This window comes from Castor canadensis, chromosome X (genome assembly GCF_047511655.1).
Source record: "Castor canadensis chromosome X, mCasCan1.hap1v2, whole genome shotgun sequence".
NCBI lineage: Eukaryota > Metazoa > Chordata > Mammalia > Rodentia > Castoridae > Castor > Castor canadensis.
Window position 1 is genome coordinate 4,103,051 of NC_133405.1, and position 18,100 is coordinate 4,121,150.

At 42.1% G+C, this 18,100-nt stretch overlaps 1 protein-coding gene across 3 annotated transcripts; it reads right to left on the reverse strand.

The window, feature by feature from the left end:
- Nucleotides 1-4,834: 4,834 nt before the first annotated feature.
- Vma21 (vacuolar ATPase assembly factor VMA21) lies at nucleotides 4,835-15,846 on the reverse strand. Of its 3 annotated transcripts, XM_074064335.1 has the most exons (4): nucleotides 15,675-15,846; nucleotides 15,264-15,532; nucleotides 9,245-9,354; nucleotides 4,835-8,745 (listed from the first exon to the last, which is right to left on the reverse strand). In XM_074064335.1, the coding sequence occupies exons 2-4, from the start codon at nucleotides 15,371-15,373 to the stop codon at nucleotides 8,603-8,605; spliced, it is 363 nt and encodes a 120-aa protein (XP_073920436.1). In that variant the 5' UTR covers nucleotides 15,374-15,532; nucleotides 15,675-15,846; the 3' UTR covers nucleotides 4,835-8,602. The 3 variants fall into 3 exon arrangements, with proteins under 3 accessions (XP_073920436.1, XP_073920435.1, XP_073920437.1); XM_074064334.1 differs by lacking the exon at nucleotides 15,675-15,846 and having other exon boundaries at nucleotides 15,264-15,555; XM_074064336.1 differs by lacking the exons at nucleotides 15,264-15,532; nucleotides 15,675-15,846 and adding an exon at nucleotides 15,019-15,197.
- Between the last annotated feature and the right edge of the window lie 2,254 nt (nucleotides 15,847-18,100).

Consider the following 18,100-nt stretch of genomic DNA (forward strand, 5'->3'; position numbering starts at 1 on the left):
ATGATTATACGCATTTGCACATGTGATCAGAGTTCAGGAAGCTTGCTCCTGTGACAAAGCACTTGTTCGATGATCCATGCTTGGATTATAAATAATCGCAAAGTTACATGAAGGTTATCGTAAGAAGGACACCCATTACGATTAGAAATAAACAAAGCTTATGTTATCTGTTTCTGGAATGAAAAGTACATGTACTTTTGCTGAGATGCTCTTGAAGAACTATGTGTTCAAATGATGTAAACTATGAAGAACGTGCATTTTGTAGAAAAGATGGGGTTGAGGGCAGAGACGAAAGCCATTCTGCCTCCAGTGTCCTCCTACATGTTAGACCCAGCTGCCTCAGTGGCTCAAGAAAACAAAGTATATATCACTGGGAAACTAACTAGAAAGAATTCTAAAAAGGGGCAGGAGATGGAGTGATATTCACTCAGCATGCACATCAGACATCAATTCTGCGCCAAGCACAGAGTAGGGGCCGGGCACAGAGTAGGAACAACATGGACCTCTAGAACGTGTCCAGGCAGACACAGGGGACAGGGGCAAGTCTGCCAAGAACCATTTCATGAAGCTACTTCTAAAATTCTCTTAAGCACATCATTGAGTCATAGTTGTCATTGGTGTTTTAAGAAGCTATCTAGAGAACTTTCTGGTGGGTGCCCACATTCCCTGGCTTGGAGTTCTCATACTCCATTGGCCAAAAGAGGAATGGACGGCAAGTTAAGTCCTCACATCATAGCACTTTAATTTCCTTGTAAACTTCCCTCTTCCACTTTTAAGGATGTATATTAGTTTCCCGTGCAAGCCATCACAAATAAGCTTGGTGGTTCAAAGCAAGATGAGCTTGTTCTCTCACAGTTCTACAGGACAGTGTCAGCGGGACCACACTCCCTCCAGAGGTTCTAGGGGAGGATCCTTCCTTACCTCTTCCAGATTCTGGTGGCTCCAAGTCTTCCTTGGCTTGTGGCTACATCGCTGCAATCTCTGCCATCACAAGGCCTTCTCCCTGTATTAGGACTGTCTCAAATTCCCTCTGCTTTTCCCTTGTAGACACATGGTTTTGCTTTTAGCTTAGTAAGGGCTATCAAGCATTTTAGCACCCAGATAACCCAAGATAAAGAACTCCTCTCAAAATCCCTCATTTAATCACCTTTTTCCATACACAGTAATAAAGTGTTTGCTCTTTTGTCATATAAAGGTCCATGAGCTAAGGAGGATTTTATATATATACACACATAAATGTATGTACGTATGTCTTGGGGCACCAATTTTTCAACACAAGACCCTTGTGATAAATAGGATTGGGCCTACCTGAAAAATTCGGGATATTCTGTCTTAAATCTTCTAGTTGCAATTTCAATCACCCCTTGGCACGTCAGATAACATTTTGACAGGTTCTAGGGATTAAGACATAGACCTTTCTGAGGAGTCATTTTTCTACCTACCACACCACATGGCATAACTGTTATGGGATAAATTGTGTCCGTCCCTCCCCCAAATTCCTATGTTGGCATTCTCCCCACCCCCCTAGTACATTAGAGTGTGACTGTGTTTGAAGACAGAGCTCTCAAAGAGATAACTAAAGTAAAATGAGGACTTCAGCATGAGCCCTAGTCCCAATTTACCTGGGGTCCTCATAAGGAGATTAAGACACAAACACACACACAGAGAAGACCATATGAGGACACAGGGGAAGGCAGCCATCTACAAGCCAAAGAGACAGTCCTTAGAAGAAACAGCCCTGTCACTACCTTGATCTTGTACTTCTGCCTCCAGAGCCATTTATGTCACCCAGTCAGGGGTGCTTTGTGTAGTGATGGGGCTACTGTCCCATCCTGTTCATAGGTCTGTCCATGTTCAAGGGGAGGGGAGCACAGAAGGAGTGGGGATCCTGGGGGCATCTTAGATTTCTGTCTACCAGAGGTGGGAATTTGGCCAAGTCATTCGGAAGAACTGGCTTAGCTTCTTGCTTGTTCCATTTTGCTGGGTTTGCTATTCATTTCCTGCTCATCTTTTCATTCTGGTTGGTCCCAATTGGGCCAGGAGCACAGGGTGAGTAGAGTGGAGGATGATGACTGTGCCTCTTGCTAGAAGTACATCTGGGGCCTCCACACCTATGGATTTTATCAGCCACAGATAGAAATTATTTGAAAACAACCATGACTGTACTGAACATGTATACACTTTTGTCATTAGTCCTAAACTACCAACAATAACAACTACCTGCATAGCATTTTCAGGAATCCAGAGATGAGTGAAAGCAATGGGAGGAAGCACACAGGCTCCATGCAAACACGACACCAGTTTATACCAGGACCTTGAGAAGTCAAGGATGTGGAAATCTGCAGTGGGTCCTCGCTCAAAGAAAAAATGCATTGGCACTCTTGCCTGTCCTACAGCCAATCTCTGGGAAAGGCATGGAATAAAAAGATGTGAACAGACTTCATTTTTTACGGCCCCTAAACATTTTCATTTTTCTATTGTGATTATTTTCAAAGCAACAAAATCTGGCTGTGTAACATAGATTTTTTTAAATATGCATTTTTATAGTTTATATATAGCTGAGAAAAATCACACTCTGTTCCTGCTCTCATTGTGTTTCTGTGCTCTCGGACCATGGCTACACACGCACACTTTGCTGATATCACAGAACTGTAGCAGCAAAGAACTGGTGGGTCTTCAGATCTGTGGGACATGTCCTCAGTGGAATGTTACCTGACCGGTCATCATTGCTGCTGCTACAGAGTCTCACAAAGTGGGAAAATCCAGACAGCATCTCCACAAAGAGCATGTCTAGCCACTGTGTGCCTTGCAGATGGGTGATGAAGCACAGATGCAGTGGAGAGGGAGAAAGGTGTGGTGGGGAGGGGTGTTGAGAAAGTGTTTTAGGGCTTCAGAGCAAAGAGCAGAGACCACAGGTGCTTAAGGGAGACAATTTACTAACCCCACCTCTCCACCTCCGACCATTTTGGCCTTCGTCCAGAGGCAGAGCTGACAAAATTTGGTGTGGGGGGCTATTTGGGATCTTCCCACTTCGTAGAGTGGACCCCTCATGCAGCTCTGAGGTCCCTTGGTGAAGGGCCCTGCCCCGCCCCCACACTGACATTTGCTCCATGCTGCATTCATATTTCCCATGTATGTTTGTTTACATCCATCCCTATATGTATATCCACATCCATATATCCACACATATGGACATACTGTATAGTGACTTGTGCGTGTGACCAATCTGTTGAGCCCCACAGCAAACAGCTGGCAACCCCCCTAGCCTTAAGTTCGCCCCTCAGGGGGAGGCACTGATTGGCTTGGCTAGCCAGTGGGGCATATGTGAAGTGAAGGGCAGGGCAGAGGATGGAACCCAGGGTCCTGTGTGTGCTGAGCAGGTGCTCTGCCACTGAGCTGCACTCTCTGCCTCATGCTTGCCTGCAAACCATTTCGGGTTTTCTCCACTACTTTGTGCTTTGGAAAACCCAAATTCACCTGGAGTCCTGCTAGGTTTTGCCTGTCTCTAACGGTCACAGCAGTGCAGATCCAAACAAGAGGAAGGCATCACAAGAGCTGCAGTGGCTATTTCTAAGTTGGTGGGTCCCTACCTGTGAAGCAAAGTCAACACGGTTTGTCAGGGACCTGGTGGAGGACTCTTTTTTCTTAAACTGTGTCTCAGTATCCATATTGCATGGGATTCCACCTTTGCCCAATGAAGTGTGTGCTTATTTCAAGTTTATACAAGCATTTTCAAAACCAGCATTAAAAACATGCACTGAGCCAGGCACAGTGGCTCATGCTTGTAATACAGGTTACCCAGGAAACAGAGAACGGGAGGATCACAGTTCAAGGCAAGCCCAGCAAAAAAAAAAAAAAAACCTAGTGAGACCTCCACGCATACACCATGTGTGGTGGTACATGCCGTAGTGCCAGGTCCTAGCTACAAGGGAGGTCATGAGTAGGAGGACTGTGATCCAGTCCGAAACACAAGACCTTACCTGAAAAATAACCTAAAAAAGGGCTGGGGGTATGGCTCAAGTGGTAGAGTACATAAGGTCAAATTCACACCCCAGTACCACCAAAATAAGTAAATAGAAAGTTAGATAAATAAGCATCCATTTTCAGGCATGCTGAATCACTTCCTGCTCCAATATTTCTAGTCCCCCCTGCCCCCAGATAATCTGACTCAGAAGGTCTGGGTTAGGTTTGGGTGATCTGTAGGGTTTTTTTGCCTACAAAGTGATTCCAGTTAATGCAGTGCTATTGCCTGTGTCCTGAAGTCCCTGGACAGCTCATTAGGAGGATTTTTTAAACTAGGACATCTCTAATGTAATCTGGAGGGGGTGCTATTTATGAGTAAGGACTAGCTGGAGTCCTCAGGAGCACACAGGAGCTCAAGTGCAGTGGACAGGTGTTTACAGGACACAGGGCACAGAGCGCAGACAAAAGGGGTAACATGCTGGACATCCCAGGCGTTCTCTCTCATCTTTAATTAACTACTCCTTTAGTGGTATGTGAAGCCTATTTGCCACCAAATAAGTGAAAACCAAAAAGCTACGGGGCAAGCTTTCTTTTGTCCATCGCACGTCAATTCGACGGGACGTACAACCAGCCTTCCCATCAGCACCCTCTGCTCACATAGCCCAACCAGCTTGAGCATCTGTGTCTACAGGTGCTCCATTAAATGTTATCCTTCAAAGCTCTGCACATATTCCACACGGCACAGAGAGGAAAACACGTTTAAAAAACAAGCTCTGCATGTATTCTGCCTGTTGTAAACAGAGGCAGGCAAACAAACATTTTCAAAAGCAGAGGATCACAGGACTATTAATTGAATCAGAACACATCAAAGTGGCACTACAGACTTTTTTTTAATGACAACCAATGGCAAATTTATACAAATTACAGGCTAGAATATAACGAATACAAAACCTGTCCAGATAAGGACTAGAAAAGCATCACTTAATGCCAGTCAATCTGACGCAAGTGGCTAAGAACACTCGCTCCCATGGTGACAATGACCAAGGCTTGAGACACAGCACATCCACACATTCCTCCTAGTCAGTGCACCAGGCAACACTAAGCCTAGCCAGTGACGCTAATGACCTAAAGATGCTACCACTCTCACCATCGACTGCAAGGGAGAGCTCGTACAGGTCCACTATGCAAAACTCAGATAAGAATATGTGAACGTTCTTTCGCAAACTGTAAGGTGCTGTGCAGATGTTGTTAGCTATTGCTTTTATTCCTGTTCAGTGAAATCAACTGAACAGAAGGAAGACTAGTCTGTATAACTGACAAATCTGACTTCTAAAACGTCTTAAGTGGGGCACAGATAATTATTTCAAGTACATGTAGCAACAACACAGGTAAGGAAAGTGTGGCCAAGAGTGCTTTGGAGGAATTCTGGACTATTTTAAAGAATACATAAAGTATTAAGTTACTCATTGGTTGTGTGGAATTTATAGTTAGGTTCCCAAGTCTCTGAAAATAATTTGTTTTTTAAGGCGACCCTTTCTCTCTGCAAAAGGAAAAAGAAGTCTTATGAAACTATTAATGTGCATTTCAGCACAGCTCTTGTAAATTTAAACACAGGAGTAGAATCTGAATTAACAGTTTTGGATGACACTGGTGGATGACACGAGCACTTGACAGCACAGAAATCTGCCACTAACCGGCAAGTGCCAAATTTTGTGCCATTTATCAAATGGGCCTGGACACTGACTTCACTGGGGCATAAATTGTCTGGAGGTAAGAAATGCACACTAGATATGCTTAAAACGGGATTTACGTCCTTCGTCTCACGCACTTTCAGCTTTAGCCGTTCCATAGGAACATGTTACTTGTTTAACTTTTCACTGAGCACCCTAACTGTAGATGTAAAATTTATATGAAAATGGAAAATAAACACAAAACAAGTCAACTTGGTTTTCCTGACAAAAAGATTCTAATTATCTATTTCTGGTAGATGAGTCTAAATAGATTTCAGGGCTTTTTTTACTGTACAGAATAATGGGTTTCACTATGACATTTCTTCCAAGGTGTTTTTTAATGGCAGGTTTAAAATTCTTTACTAACATCTTAATTCGAATTCTACAGCACATTTCCTTTTTCAGCACAGTGACGGACAAGAATTACATTTTGGGGGGCAAATCAGACAGTGATGACAAAGGTACTATTACAATTAATGGGGTTAAAGCAGTAGCTTGGATTCACACTTCAAGTTACACTTCCCAACTGAGGATTACTGTTACAGTCAGTTTTCAAACAACAGTGAACATATGTCTACCTTAAAACATTTATAAGGGCTCAACTGTAGCTCTCTTTCCTATACATCAGGAAGTATATACATTGTGCAGAAGGAAATCAGTGAGATATCTTAAATTAAAAATAAATCTATTTGTCCAGTACCACATGATATTGACATAACTGACAGCAGCAAACTAGTGAGTTAACAGATAAAACCAAAGTAAGTGGTTTGAAAGCAAGCTATTTCATAACAATCCTAAACATCAGCCTTAGCATCTGAGTTTACCATTCAAACACTTTTCCAGAGAAAAACTGCACATGCATGCATGTGTTCCTGCTTGAGATGCTTGCAGAAAAAATACCCACATCATTATCTACTTAGCAAATGTCTGAAATCAAAGACAATAATCCAACAATGGACATTATGTATTACAAATGACAGAATATCTTCAAAGTACAAGAAAAACCTTGGCATTCGTGGATAATTCTAAGTGCAATAGGCCATCTATTGAGGGAACCATCTAGAAATTTACCACATAATAGCCTAGATTCAAATATCATTTCTACTAAAATCACCTTAATTTAGAATGTCTGCTGAAAGACTTAAACTGCAGACAGCACTTAACTCTAAGCAAGAAGAACTACCCTGTAAGGATCACATTAATCTTTTATTTTTCTCAATAATTAAACGAATATGTGTACTTGACTTTCATGCCTAACCATCTCTCTATTCCTTTCGTCCAGTTCTGTAACTGGTATCAGTGGACAAACAAAATCAATAATGGCAAACACTTAAGCAAACGTCATTGCAATAGGATTATCAATAATGGGAAATTTGATCTTTTTTATGCTTTTTAAGTTAACTGATAAAAACATAAAAACTGCACACACTTATGAAGGTCATATGCTACTATGATACATGTATACACTGCATAGTGTTTAAATTAGGTTACACATACCTATCTTCTCAAAAATGTATCGCTTTCTTAAGGTGAAAACACTAGAAATTTGAATTTTTAAAATAATAAGATAGAATTTGCTTTTTTTTTAACATAGTAAGATAGAATTTTTTTTAAGACAATGACCAACAATCATTGATCTGAAAAAAAATGCAAATAGCTGTCAGGTAAAGCTGGCAGGATGTGAACTTAAGCCAAACTTTTAGGGTTTGGAGCATTTAAGAAACAGCTTTCAAAACCGCACAGGATGTAAACGAAAAGAGTACTTATCTCTAGGTGGCAATACTATGGGCACTTTTATTATTATTCCTCTCTGAATATGTGTTTTCTACAGAGCATACATTATGGTTTCTCATTTATAATGAGAAACAAACATTTGAGGAAGGCAGTGTTTATTGGTTGTGTACAAATGTACCACATGGCTGGAGAGAACACAGAGTTTGCAGGTAGGGGTTTCTCATCAGAAAGGACCTCAAGGATTGTGCAGTTACGTATTACTATACATGGGCTATAACTTACCTCTGATTAAAAACCAACAGACCAGAAACCTCAAGAACACATCTTGTAGGATAAAAATAATCTGTTTTAGGACTGTTTACACTCCCAATGTATGCAAAAATGAACATTGGAAAATGTAAATTCTTATCATAAATACTATATTCTTAAAAAATTACAGCAGGAAAACAATTTGGAAAAGAATTCCCACAATCTTATAAGTTCAATTCATTGTTGAATGAGGAAGCGAAGTAGATGAGGAAGAAGCTGGTGTGAAAAGCGTATGTCTGGCAGGCAGCCCTTCTCCTGTTCTCTAGACCTTCCATTCAACCAAAGTCCTTTTGCATGATGCGTGGTACTCAGCTGAGCGCTCCCATTAAATGTAACGAGAGATGTGCACTGACTAGGGATCACACTTTATGCGAAATTCCTCAAGACATTCAAATTGATTACAGTGTCTACAATTGAAGCAACTTTCCATAGGAAATTAAAATCCCAATACAAGGACCTGGCATTCTCGTGGTAGTTAGGCAAAGAATTCCAGTGTAAAACGAACTTTAGACTTGCTTCACTATTTACATCTTAATATATCCAGAGGAGTAAAACTGAAAACCAAGTATAAGACAAAATGCTGTAAAACATTTTCATTGTAGGATAATCAAATTCTTCTCAGCATTAACATATTCAATTCTACCTGATTTAAGTTTTCCAAACTCTCATTTGCAAATGAGAGCCTCAAAGTCAAAAGTGACTATACAGAGCCCTGTATTAGAGGGGTCAAAACGTCACTCCTTACAATCAATTCTAACATGTTCTTTAAGCTTTATTCAAATAAAATGTATTCATTATCAATACCCCAGAAGCATTTACCATATTTAAAAAATTCAATTTAATGCTATCAAAAGGTGATGTTCACTTTAATCCTGTTTGCCTTCACGCCACTGTCGTGAACCTTCATTCCAAGCCACGTACACAAAGAGGGCCAGCACCACATGTACAGCAACCACTGCAACAATGGCAGCATAAAAGTAACTATCCCTATTAGACATCCCAAAGGCACCTACCAAGAGAAAAAAAAGTTTTATTTTATTCCCAAAGTCCAAAGAACAAAGCATACTAATTCTTATTAGCTATAAATTGATTTAAGCAATTAAAAATACTGTGGATGTGAGTGAAGTAGTCATTAAAACGTGTGAATATCTTCTACCTACTAAGAACATTATTTGAAATAAAATCCTAATTTAAAAATTTGGCATCAAAAAGGAGACTTCCTTTTCTCCTTTCTACTATTTGACACCAAAACTGCATCCCCACATTCTTCCTCCCACCTCAGCCAACCTCTGTGCTCAAAGGGAAGCTAAAAGAAAAGAAACCATAAACAAAATGCCAAGGTAAAACAATTGCAAATGAAAAAGTTCATATCATGAACGCTCATGAGCAATGTGAATTTTGAAAAACAAAATCAAAGAAAAAAACAGCAACACCAAATTGACAGATAAAATGACTTCATGAAAGTACATAAATTAGCAAGCAAGAAAATATCTTGTTTTAAGGGTTACCTTCAAACAAATAAGATTTAGTTGTGAAATACAAGCCAATGGGAGCCGTAATCATTAAGGCTGTGAAGAATAACAGAGTCTTCAGAGTAGATGCTAAGGAACTTTCGTTTCTGAAATAAAACAGAGAAAACAATCAGAATTTGTAGGCATAAGCAAACCCTCACATGTCACTAGCGCTATGAACTCCAGAGCACAGATGCTGTAAAACCTGCCCCTGGCCTAGAAATAGGGAGCAGAGCACCAACAGCATAGGCAAGGCAAGGAAACCGGGAGATCACAGAGCTCCAGTCCCACGTACAGGATGCTTCTTCAACAGCCTGCTATTCAGCATACAAAATATTTAGACCTGTTGGTCCTTGACTAAGGAGGAAGGAAAACTGGAGGGGATGAAGCAATTCAGGTTATAATACATATATACATGGAAATGTCACAAGGAAACACCCCATACAGCTATCTTAAACAAAAATGTCATTTTTTTTCTTTTTTTTACAAAAACGGAGAAGAAGGCAAAACAGGTCCTGTCTGGGGGTTGGTGCCAGTCAGAGGGGATAGGATATAAGGCAAGGATGTAGGAGGTGAATATGGCGGAAATACTGTGTACTCATGTATGTAAATGGAAAAATGAGACCTGCTGAAACTATTCCAGGAATGGGGGGAGGGGATAAAGGAGAATGATGGAGGAGGTGAATCCCACTAAGGTATATTGCAAACAATTTTGTAAATGTCACAATATACTCCCAGTACAATAATAAACATAAATAAAAATTACATAGACTGAAGAAAAATTTGAACAAAGTCCCTGAGTATTTGCGGACTATTGGAGAGAAACACATTGCAGTATCATGCCAAAGAGACATCCTATCCACTATTAATTTAAAGATATTGGTATAAATATTTTCAAAGTAATTAAGATACAAAGCAAATTTGCCTCAGCGTACCCCAGTATCCCTTACTGAATTAACAAGCAAGACAGAAAGAAAGAATGCAATGTGCTCCACTCACATCGGAAGATGTGAGTCCAGACAGAGAAGTCAACTGTGGTGCCGCCTGCAGAAGACCTCTGGAACACCGATCTGGGCAGCTCAAACCAGAAAGGACTCCAGCAGCCCATCAGTAAACTGGCTACACAAAACCTTGGCTAGAAAACCTAGCAACAGGCCCCACCCTGTCCCCCATACCCTCCTAACCCGGAGCCAGCGCCCAACCAACCAGTCCAAGCAGTGAAAACCAGCAACGATTTGGGTGATGGAAATCAGTAACTGGATACGTTGAAATCCCGGCTGGAAAATTTTATTTCCGCTACAAACCGCGGGCTCCGCTTGGCTTGGCTCCGCCCCATCTCCACCATAGCCCCCAATGGCGCTCAGATGCCAGTCCCCGCTGCACTGCAGCAACAGGCTGTTTTGACTGAGCTCCACAATATTCTCTGGCAAGCAATCCGGCCCCAATCACGGCGAACCAGCACACCAGCCGTGCAGTAAGCACAATGAGCACGGGGATCACGCACACACAGCAGCTCTGTCCCAACATTTAAAACTGACATCAAACTACCAAATACGGGAAGATCGGCCCAATACAGATACAAGCGATATTACATATACATACAATACATACAAATACATACTGAACATGAACCCAAAGTAGGACTGGTAGAGGAGACTAAGGGAGAAGGAAAAGAAGGACAGAAAGCGAGCGAGTAACAACGAACCCCATCACATCTGTGTAGGAACAAGTCACAACCAAGCACACTGCAAGCTGTTAAACACAACAGGATGGGGAAAGGGTGGGACATGCAGCGCAGGGGCTTACACTGACTTAAGCACAATCATGAACGGGTTATAATGCCAAGGCAAAATTCCCACCGACCACCGAACACCTGTAAAGGACATGAATGAAAAACAGATCGCGATAAGGGGAGGGCGCTAACGGAAAGGGCAGGGTTAAAAGAAGGAAGTTAAGGGAAGGCGAAGATGGGTGATACTTGCATATTCACTTCCTGTACAAGAATGAATATAGGAAATTTAAACTGTGGAAATCGGCATAAGGAGACTAAGGTAGACAAGAGAAAAATAGAGGAGATGAAGCAATTCGGGTTATAATACACAGACACATGGAAATGTCACAAGGAAACTCCCCGCTGTAGCTATCTTAAACAAAAATGTCATTTTTTCTGTTTACAGACTCAGAACAGGAAGGCAGAACAGGTCCTGCGGGAAGGGGGTACTGGTATCACTGGGGGGGGGGGATGTAGGGAGAGAGGGAAGAAGGGTAATATGGTGCAAATATTGTATAAACATGTATGTGAATGGAAAAATGAGGCCTGTTGAAACTACTCCAGGAATGGGGGTGGGGGGAGATAAAGGAGGATGGAGGGGGTGAATTCAACTATGATACATTGTAAGAACTTCTATAAATGTCACAGTGTATCCCCAGCACAATTAAAAACAAACCAATATTAAGTTTCTAGGATGTATTCCATCACTTATCAACTATGTTTCCTTTCTAAAACACTTCTCATCCTTTAGTATATTTATCTATGGTTTTCTACTAAATTAATCCAGATTCATACATTACTTATGTTTTAATCAATAATATGTAATTCATTTATTATTGTACTTTAATTTATTCCTCCATACCCCAGTACAACAATATGCTAATAAGTTTAAAATTCTTAGGCAACTACAAATAAAGGATGGGGGATGAAACTCCAAGAGCTCTACCACTGGGCTACATCTATAGCCCTTGATATTTGAGATAGCACACAGAATTATTAAGTCCAGTGATCCCCTTGCACAGAACTACACTTATCATTGTTACTATAAGTGTTAATAACATTTTCATTGATTGGGTGAAAACTTCAGGGCTTTTCTGTATGTAAGAAATTAAATCTGCACTTTTTTTTGTACTTTGTTATATAAATTCTGCACAGAAGTTTTGACATAAAAACTTATTTTCTTTCATTTTAGATCCATGAATGCTCCAATAAAACTATGTTTAAATTAAAAGGTATATTATGTAACATTTTACCCGTGCTATTTTCTTGTTTATTTCAGATGTAAACTTTTTTTGGTAAGTTCATTTTTCAAGGATCAAACACTTGTTAGCAAGTCCCTGAAAACCAGGCAGAACATTTTACATGTCAACTGTAACAGAAGGTCCCAAATGGGCCCATTCCCCCAAATAGTTTTATTTTAAAGAAAGCCATATATAGATGCTTCGAGCTATCTTGCTATGAACATTACACTTGTACTGTTTTGTAGAGTTTATTTACTTTCTTAGTGGAGTATTTTTGTATAAAACCTGTTACAATTGTGTTCTTAAGTTGAGCCTAACAATGGAATAGACTGGAAATATACAGTATGTACTAATAATGTAGATAGTGTTTAAAGAATGGTAAACATTGCTAATTTCACTTTTTATTGTTAATGAAGGTTTTCTTCAATAAATTTATCTTAAGTTTGTGTTCACAGAGAAAAAAACAAGTCTAGAGATCTAACATGCAACATAAGCACAACAGTTAAAACTGTATTGCATTAAGGATTTTTGTTAAGTTTCTGTCACACACACGAACTATTTGAGATGAGCCTGTTAATGTTTCATTAGAGTAACCAATAAAATTTACTTCATCTCTAGCACTACAAAACAGAAAAAAGTCCTGCACACATGCTAAATATGAACAAGATGGGATATATTAGTTAAAACTAAACACACTTGTTTCTTGATTACATACCTTGCACATGTGAGAAATTTTACTGCCATTTTAAGAAAAGGTTCTAATATTTTCTTTTGGTACATGAATGGATCATCTTTTACCACACCTGACTCTGGTTGTTACTGAGCTATTTGACTCTCATCTAATATATATAAGTTCCCTTAAACTGTCCCCTAGTAGTAAATTTCAGGAATTTATTGCATTATTGTCAGCAAGAATATGAGCACAGTTTCAGATCTACAAAAAACATGAAAAAATCATTATTTGGCCACTTCTTCTGTGGATCTTGGATTTTTCTATGGTGATTAAAGCATGTTTTATGTATGAAATTTTCAGATAACTAACCTGATAAAGAAACAAAGAATTCAGAGAAAGTGACAGCTGACTATTTTGTTCTTAAGAGCCCTGGGTTCATCCCCAATACATAAAAAAAAAAATTAGTTTCTTCTGAGCCAGACATGGTGGTCACACCTGTAATTCTAGCACTTGAGAGGCTGAGGCAGGAGGATTGAGAGTCTGAGGCCAGTCTACACAATGAGTTGGAGGCCAACCTAGCTACACAGTGTGACTTTGTCTCAAAAAACAAAACAAACAAACAAAAAACCAAGGCTGTATCTTAAGAAATGAACTGTTGGGCAATTCTGTCACTGTGCACCCATACAGCATACTTACATAAACTAAGATGACTATAATGTTGTGAGATGATATAATCTCATAGGACCATAATCATTGACCAAGTCAATGTTAAGTGTACAAATGTTTGAAAACTAGCTCATTTCCCCTACTGTTTCTACCACATTTTCTCCCTGGCTTCCAGCTGCAGCTCTCAGTTGTATTGGCACAAACCAGTTTTGGTAGAATCAGTGATGTACTATAAAACAAAACAACTCATGTAATTCAATTGATTTATTTTTTATCTCTGATTGGGGCTTACGGAGACTCATTGGAAAGGAATGGGAAAGGGCAGAATCAACATTGTCCACAAAGAAAAAAGTTCAGGATGAATTTTATCATGTCCCCACTCAACGATACCTACTTTTGCCACTTCATATAAATTTCTGCAGAAAACACTGAGCAGATGGGAGCTTACCACATTTCCTTTTGTGGCAAGCATGACTTACGGTAGAATTCTTTCTTCCACTGCAAGATTTCATTGCCAATTCCATTAGGAAACAGTAGTTAACAGTCTAGACGGGCTATGCTATATTCCAAGTGCAGTTAATAAAAATATCTGTTGTCATCTGCTAAGTGAATTGTAAACTCTGATACTGACCTTGTGGGAGAATAAAAAGATTACAGGACCCCACTAATCACCAGCTTTGGAATCAGTGGGCTCGGTCAAATGTCACTTTCAACACTTAGGAATTGTAATGGTCTAAATCTGTGATCTTGGGTAAGTCAGTTATGACATTCACATCTGTCTTCAAAACTGGGAAAGTACACAGTTAAAGAAAGTAAGCATTAAGAAATCAGGTCATGTATGTCAAGGGCCTACACTGAGTTTGGAACAGATCTCAATGACTGGTAGCTAACGCCTTCCCCACCTCCTTGCCTACCGAGATGGGCTAGGAACACCTGTTCTTTCATCAGACTCCTTCTGCTCAGCCCCCAGCCCACTGAGTGATTTCCTAAGAGACGCAATCTCACACCAGGGCCAGCCTCTCCCCCCTTCACTCAGCGAACACTCATTAAATCCGATGATGCAGGCCTGGGCAGGGGACCCGGAGGTGAAGGAGGCTGGGTTCCTGTCCTCAGAGAGCTCACCCTGCAGTAGAGAGAGACGGCAAACAGCAAGATCGCAATACAGACAAGAACTAGAGGAAGTAAGTTCAAGGGCAGTGGCAAGAGCTGCAGGCCCACTGACCTGTCTCCCATGACCCTGGGTCCTCAGTTCCCTGGAGATGGGTGGGGGCCGGTGTGCCAACGCTGCAGGCTCCAACTTGTTCCTCCTCTCTCCCACCCACCCGCAGCTGGACCCAAGGGGCCAGTTCCCCTGCCCACCCCGTTCCACTAGTGCCTTCCCTCAGGCCCTGCTCCAGGCCAGGACCCCGCTCAGGGCTACCTGAACTCAGGTGGCTGCAGCGCGTTCAGCGCCGCTTTATCAAGGCGCTCCATGGCGTCGCCGTGGTGGCGGCAGGTGACGGACAGCAGGCGAGGCTCAACAGCCGCTCGGCAAGTGCCAGTTCTAGGCCGGCCCTGCCGGAAGTGCCAGTGAGCTCCGGGCGGCGGGCTGAAGCGCGCAGGCGCGGTGACGCAAGCCTGCGACGGGCGCAGGCGCGGAGTGGCACGGGCAGTCACGTCACTTACCCGCGGGGGCTTCGCTGGGCGCGTCCAGCTTGGAGCGGCTTGTGCTCGAGGAGCAGGCCAGGCGAGTAGCCTAGCCACTCAACGTTGAGCCGGGCCTTTCCTCGCAGCATAGTCCTCCGGGGCGGGTGGCGGCGTGGCCGCCCCCTGAGCGCGAGCGAACACCGCCCGCCCAAGTCTAGGTCCCCGTCGCTGAGCTGGGGGAGTGGGGCGATCGGAGCGGATGAGCCGCTTGGACGGACAACCAGGCAGACGGCTGTGGTGCTAGGCAACTGAGCAGTTTCCGACAACAACACAAAAAAGCAATGCACGTTATTCCACCAGCCCTTGAGCAAACGCCTCATTAATAACTGCCCGCCCGCCTGCCATGCGAGGCCGGCCGAGGGAAGCTGGGAGGAGTTGGTTCCCACTCACCAGGCCGGCAAACTAGAGAACTGCCAGCTGAGAGAGTCCTTGCTGAGAGTGACTGTTCCAGGCCGCTGGCGAGTGACCCCAACTTCCACTTAAAGTTAAAAACATATTTTGCAGCTGCTCAAAAAGCCACCAATGAGACAACAGGGACCCAAATAGTAAGGACAGATGGGCCTCTGGGCGCACGCAACCTGAGAGGTCTAAATGCAAAGGGTGTGTAAGCCCGGAGTTAGCTTGACAAAATTAGTTTGCCACTGGCTGCGAATAAGAGGCCAGCCCTTACATGGTCAACGCCTGGAAACGGCCGCTGACCACACATCTATTTTCTGCACCACATGGATACAGAGAGCACATGTGAAATCACGGCTAAACCCGCAACTTAGTGTGGTGGGCAGGGCAGTGGGCTAACAACAGGGAACTCGAAATTTACTTCGCACTTTGCAACCCCTCTCTCTCGGTATCATCCAGATCTCTCTCAGTCTCATCCAGATCAGCAGGTGGAGAAGAATCAGCTATATAAGAACTCGGAGCAGGACTAGGGAGAATCTAGATCTGGGAATGACAAAGTGGCAGTTCGATTCATACAGGCTGCCACCTGTTTTTTATACCCCATGAGCTAATCATCTTTTTTTTCCCCATTTTTAAGTGGTCAGAAAAAAATTCAAAAGAAAAGTAACATCACACAACACGTGGAAATTAGGAATTTCAGATTTCAGTGGTTAAATGAGATTGTATTTGTAGCCATACTCACCCCTTGGTGTTGTGTACTATGCAGTGATGTGCAATTGTGACAGACAGCTATATTCACTATGTGGCCACCTGTAGGAAAAGTTTTCAGACCCCTAGGCTAGTGAATCCACCCCTAGGTTCGGAAACCCCTAGGAATCCAAAAGCTAGTAACAGAGGTTCTGAGAGCAAGTTCCAATATTTGAAAAAAGCCAATGAATTGAATGTGTTTACTTGAGATAAGGTATCAAAAGTTTAAAAATCACTTTTTATTTGGAGCACTAATTATGTCACGTTGATAAGGTGATCCTGCTTATCTCATGAGCAAATATACAAATTATTGCCAAAACCCAAAATACACTGTAGTGTACTTGGTAGACTAAATCTTTTTAAACATGGAATAAACACAAAGGAAAGGGTCTTGTATCCCTGATGCCTAGAATAAGGCCTGGTATATTGTAGGCACAGCAAATAGTTGTTACATAATTGGCTATTTTCCACAACAGGACAAAAAGCCAAAGGGTTCTTGATAGTGAAAAGATTGGGAACCACTAATGAATCAGACTAGTTTACTACAAAGTAAATGGCTTAACCAACAAAAGTTAGTCACCTCTGGGTTCCAGAGACTAATGGCTGAGATGAACAAGGTTGGCTCCTCCTGAGGGCTACCAGGGAGGGGTCCATTGCTGCATTCCTCTCTCTCTTAGCTTCTGGTGGTGGCAGCATCACCCTGGTCTCTGCCTTCATCTTCTCATGTTCTCTCTACATCTGCGTCGGGGTCCAAATTTCCCCTTTTCCCTTATGGTTTCACCTTAATTAATTACATTTGCAATACCACTTTTCCAAATAAGGTCACATTTATGCTAGAAATGCAGCATATGAAGTTGAGGGTGGGGGGAACCACAATTCAATTTACAAAAGTAGGCTAAGCTCCTCCTTGTACAGATGAGGAAGCTGCCCCAGAAAGTGCCCACCTGGGGGTAAGAGTTGAGCTAGGCTTCCTCACCAGATAGAAGTGTGACCCAACTTTCATAATTCATATTCACAGTCTGTGTCGCAACTGTGTGACAGTTCAAACAAGAACTATTCATAAATGAGATGTGCCATGGGACAGAATGCCCACTTAATCTAACTTCCATATTTGTGTCTGTTTTATAAACTCATACCTTTTCCTTAATGACTTACACACTGTACCAACATTCACTGTGAGCTCAGTGGGGAAGCGAAAGAACTTTTGGAACAAGCTCAGAAACTGAGAGAAGGAAAGAGCTCAGCCTGTAGTCTGCCCCCTCCACAAAGCCCTGGACTTCCTACCTCAAGTGGCCCTGAAGAATTAAACACAAGTGGGGCCCTGACAGAGCCCGTTGCCATGGGAACAAATGGCATGCCAAGGAGCGTGGTCAGTACAGAGAACATCTATTGTTCCTGAGAATCAGAAAAAGATTCTCAAACCGAAAGAACACCTGTCTGGCACTTTGGCTTCAGTTGAGAAACCTGAGCGCTCACAACAGGAAGTGACTTGGCCCAAATTCTTGGGGTCAGTGATAGGATTCGATAGTTAATAGTCCCTGACTGCAGTCTGGTGTTCTCTTCACAATGTTATCGCAAAGCTCGGTGCTGTTAATTTGGTGACATAGAAAGTATGTACCTGAAGTCAGGTGTGGAACGCCCTCCTGTTTGCTTTACTGGCCACACAGCCAGAC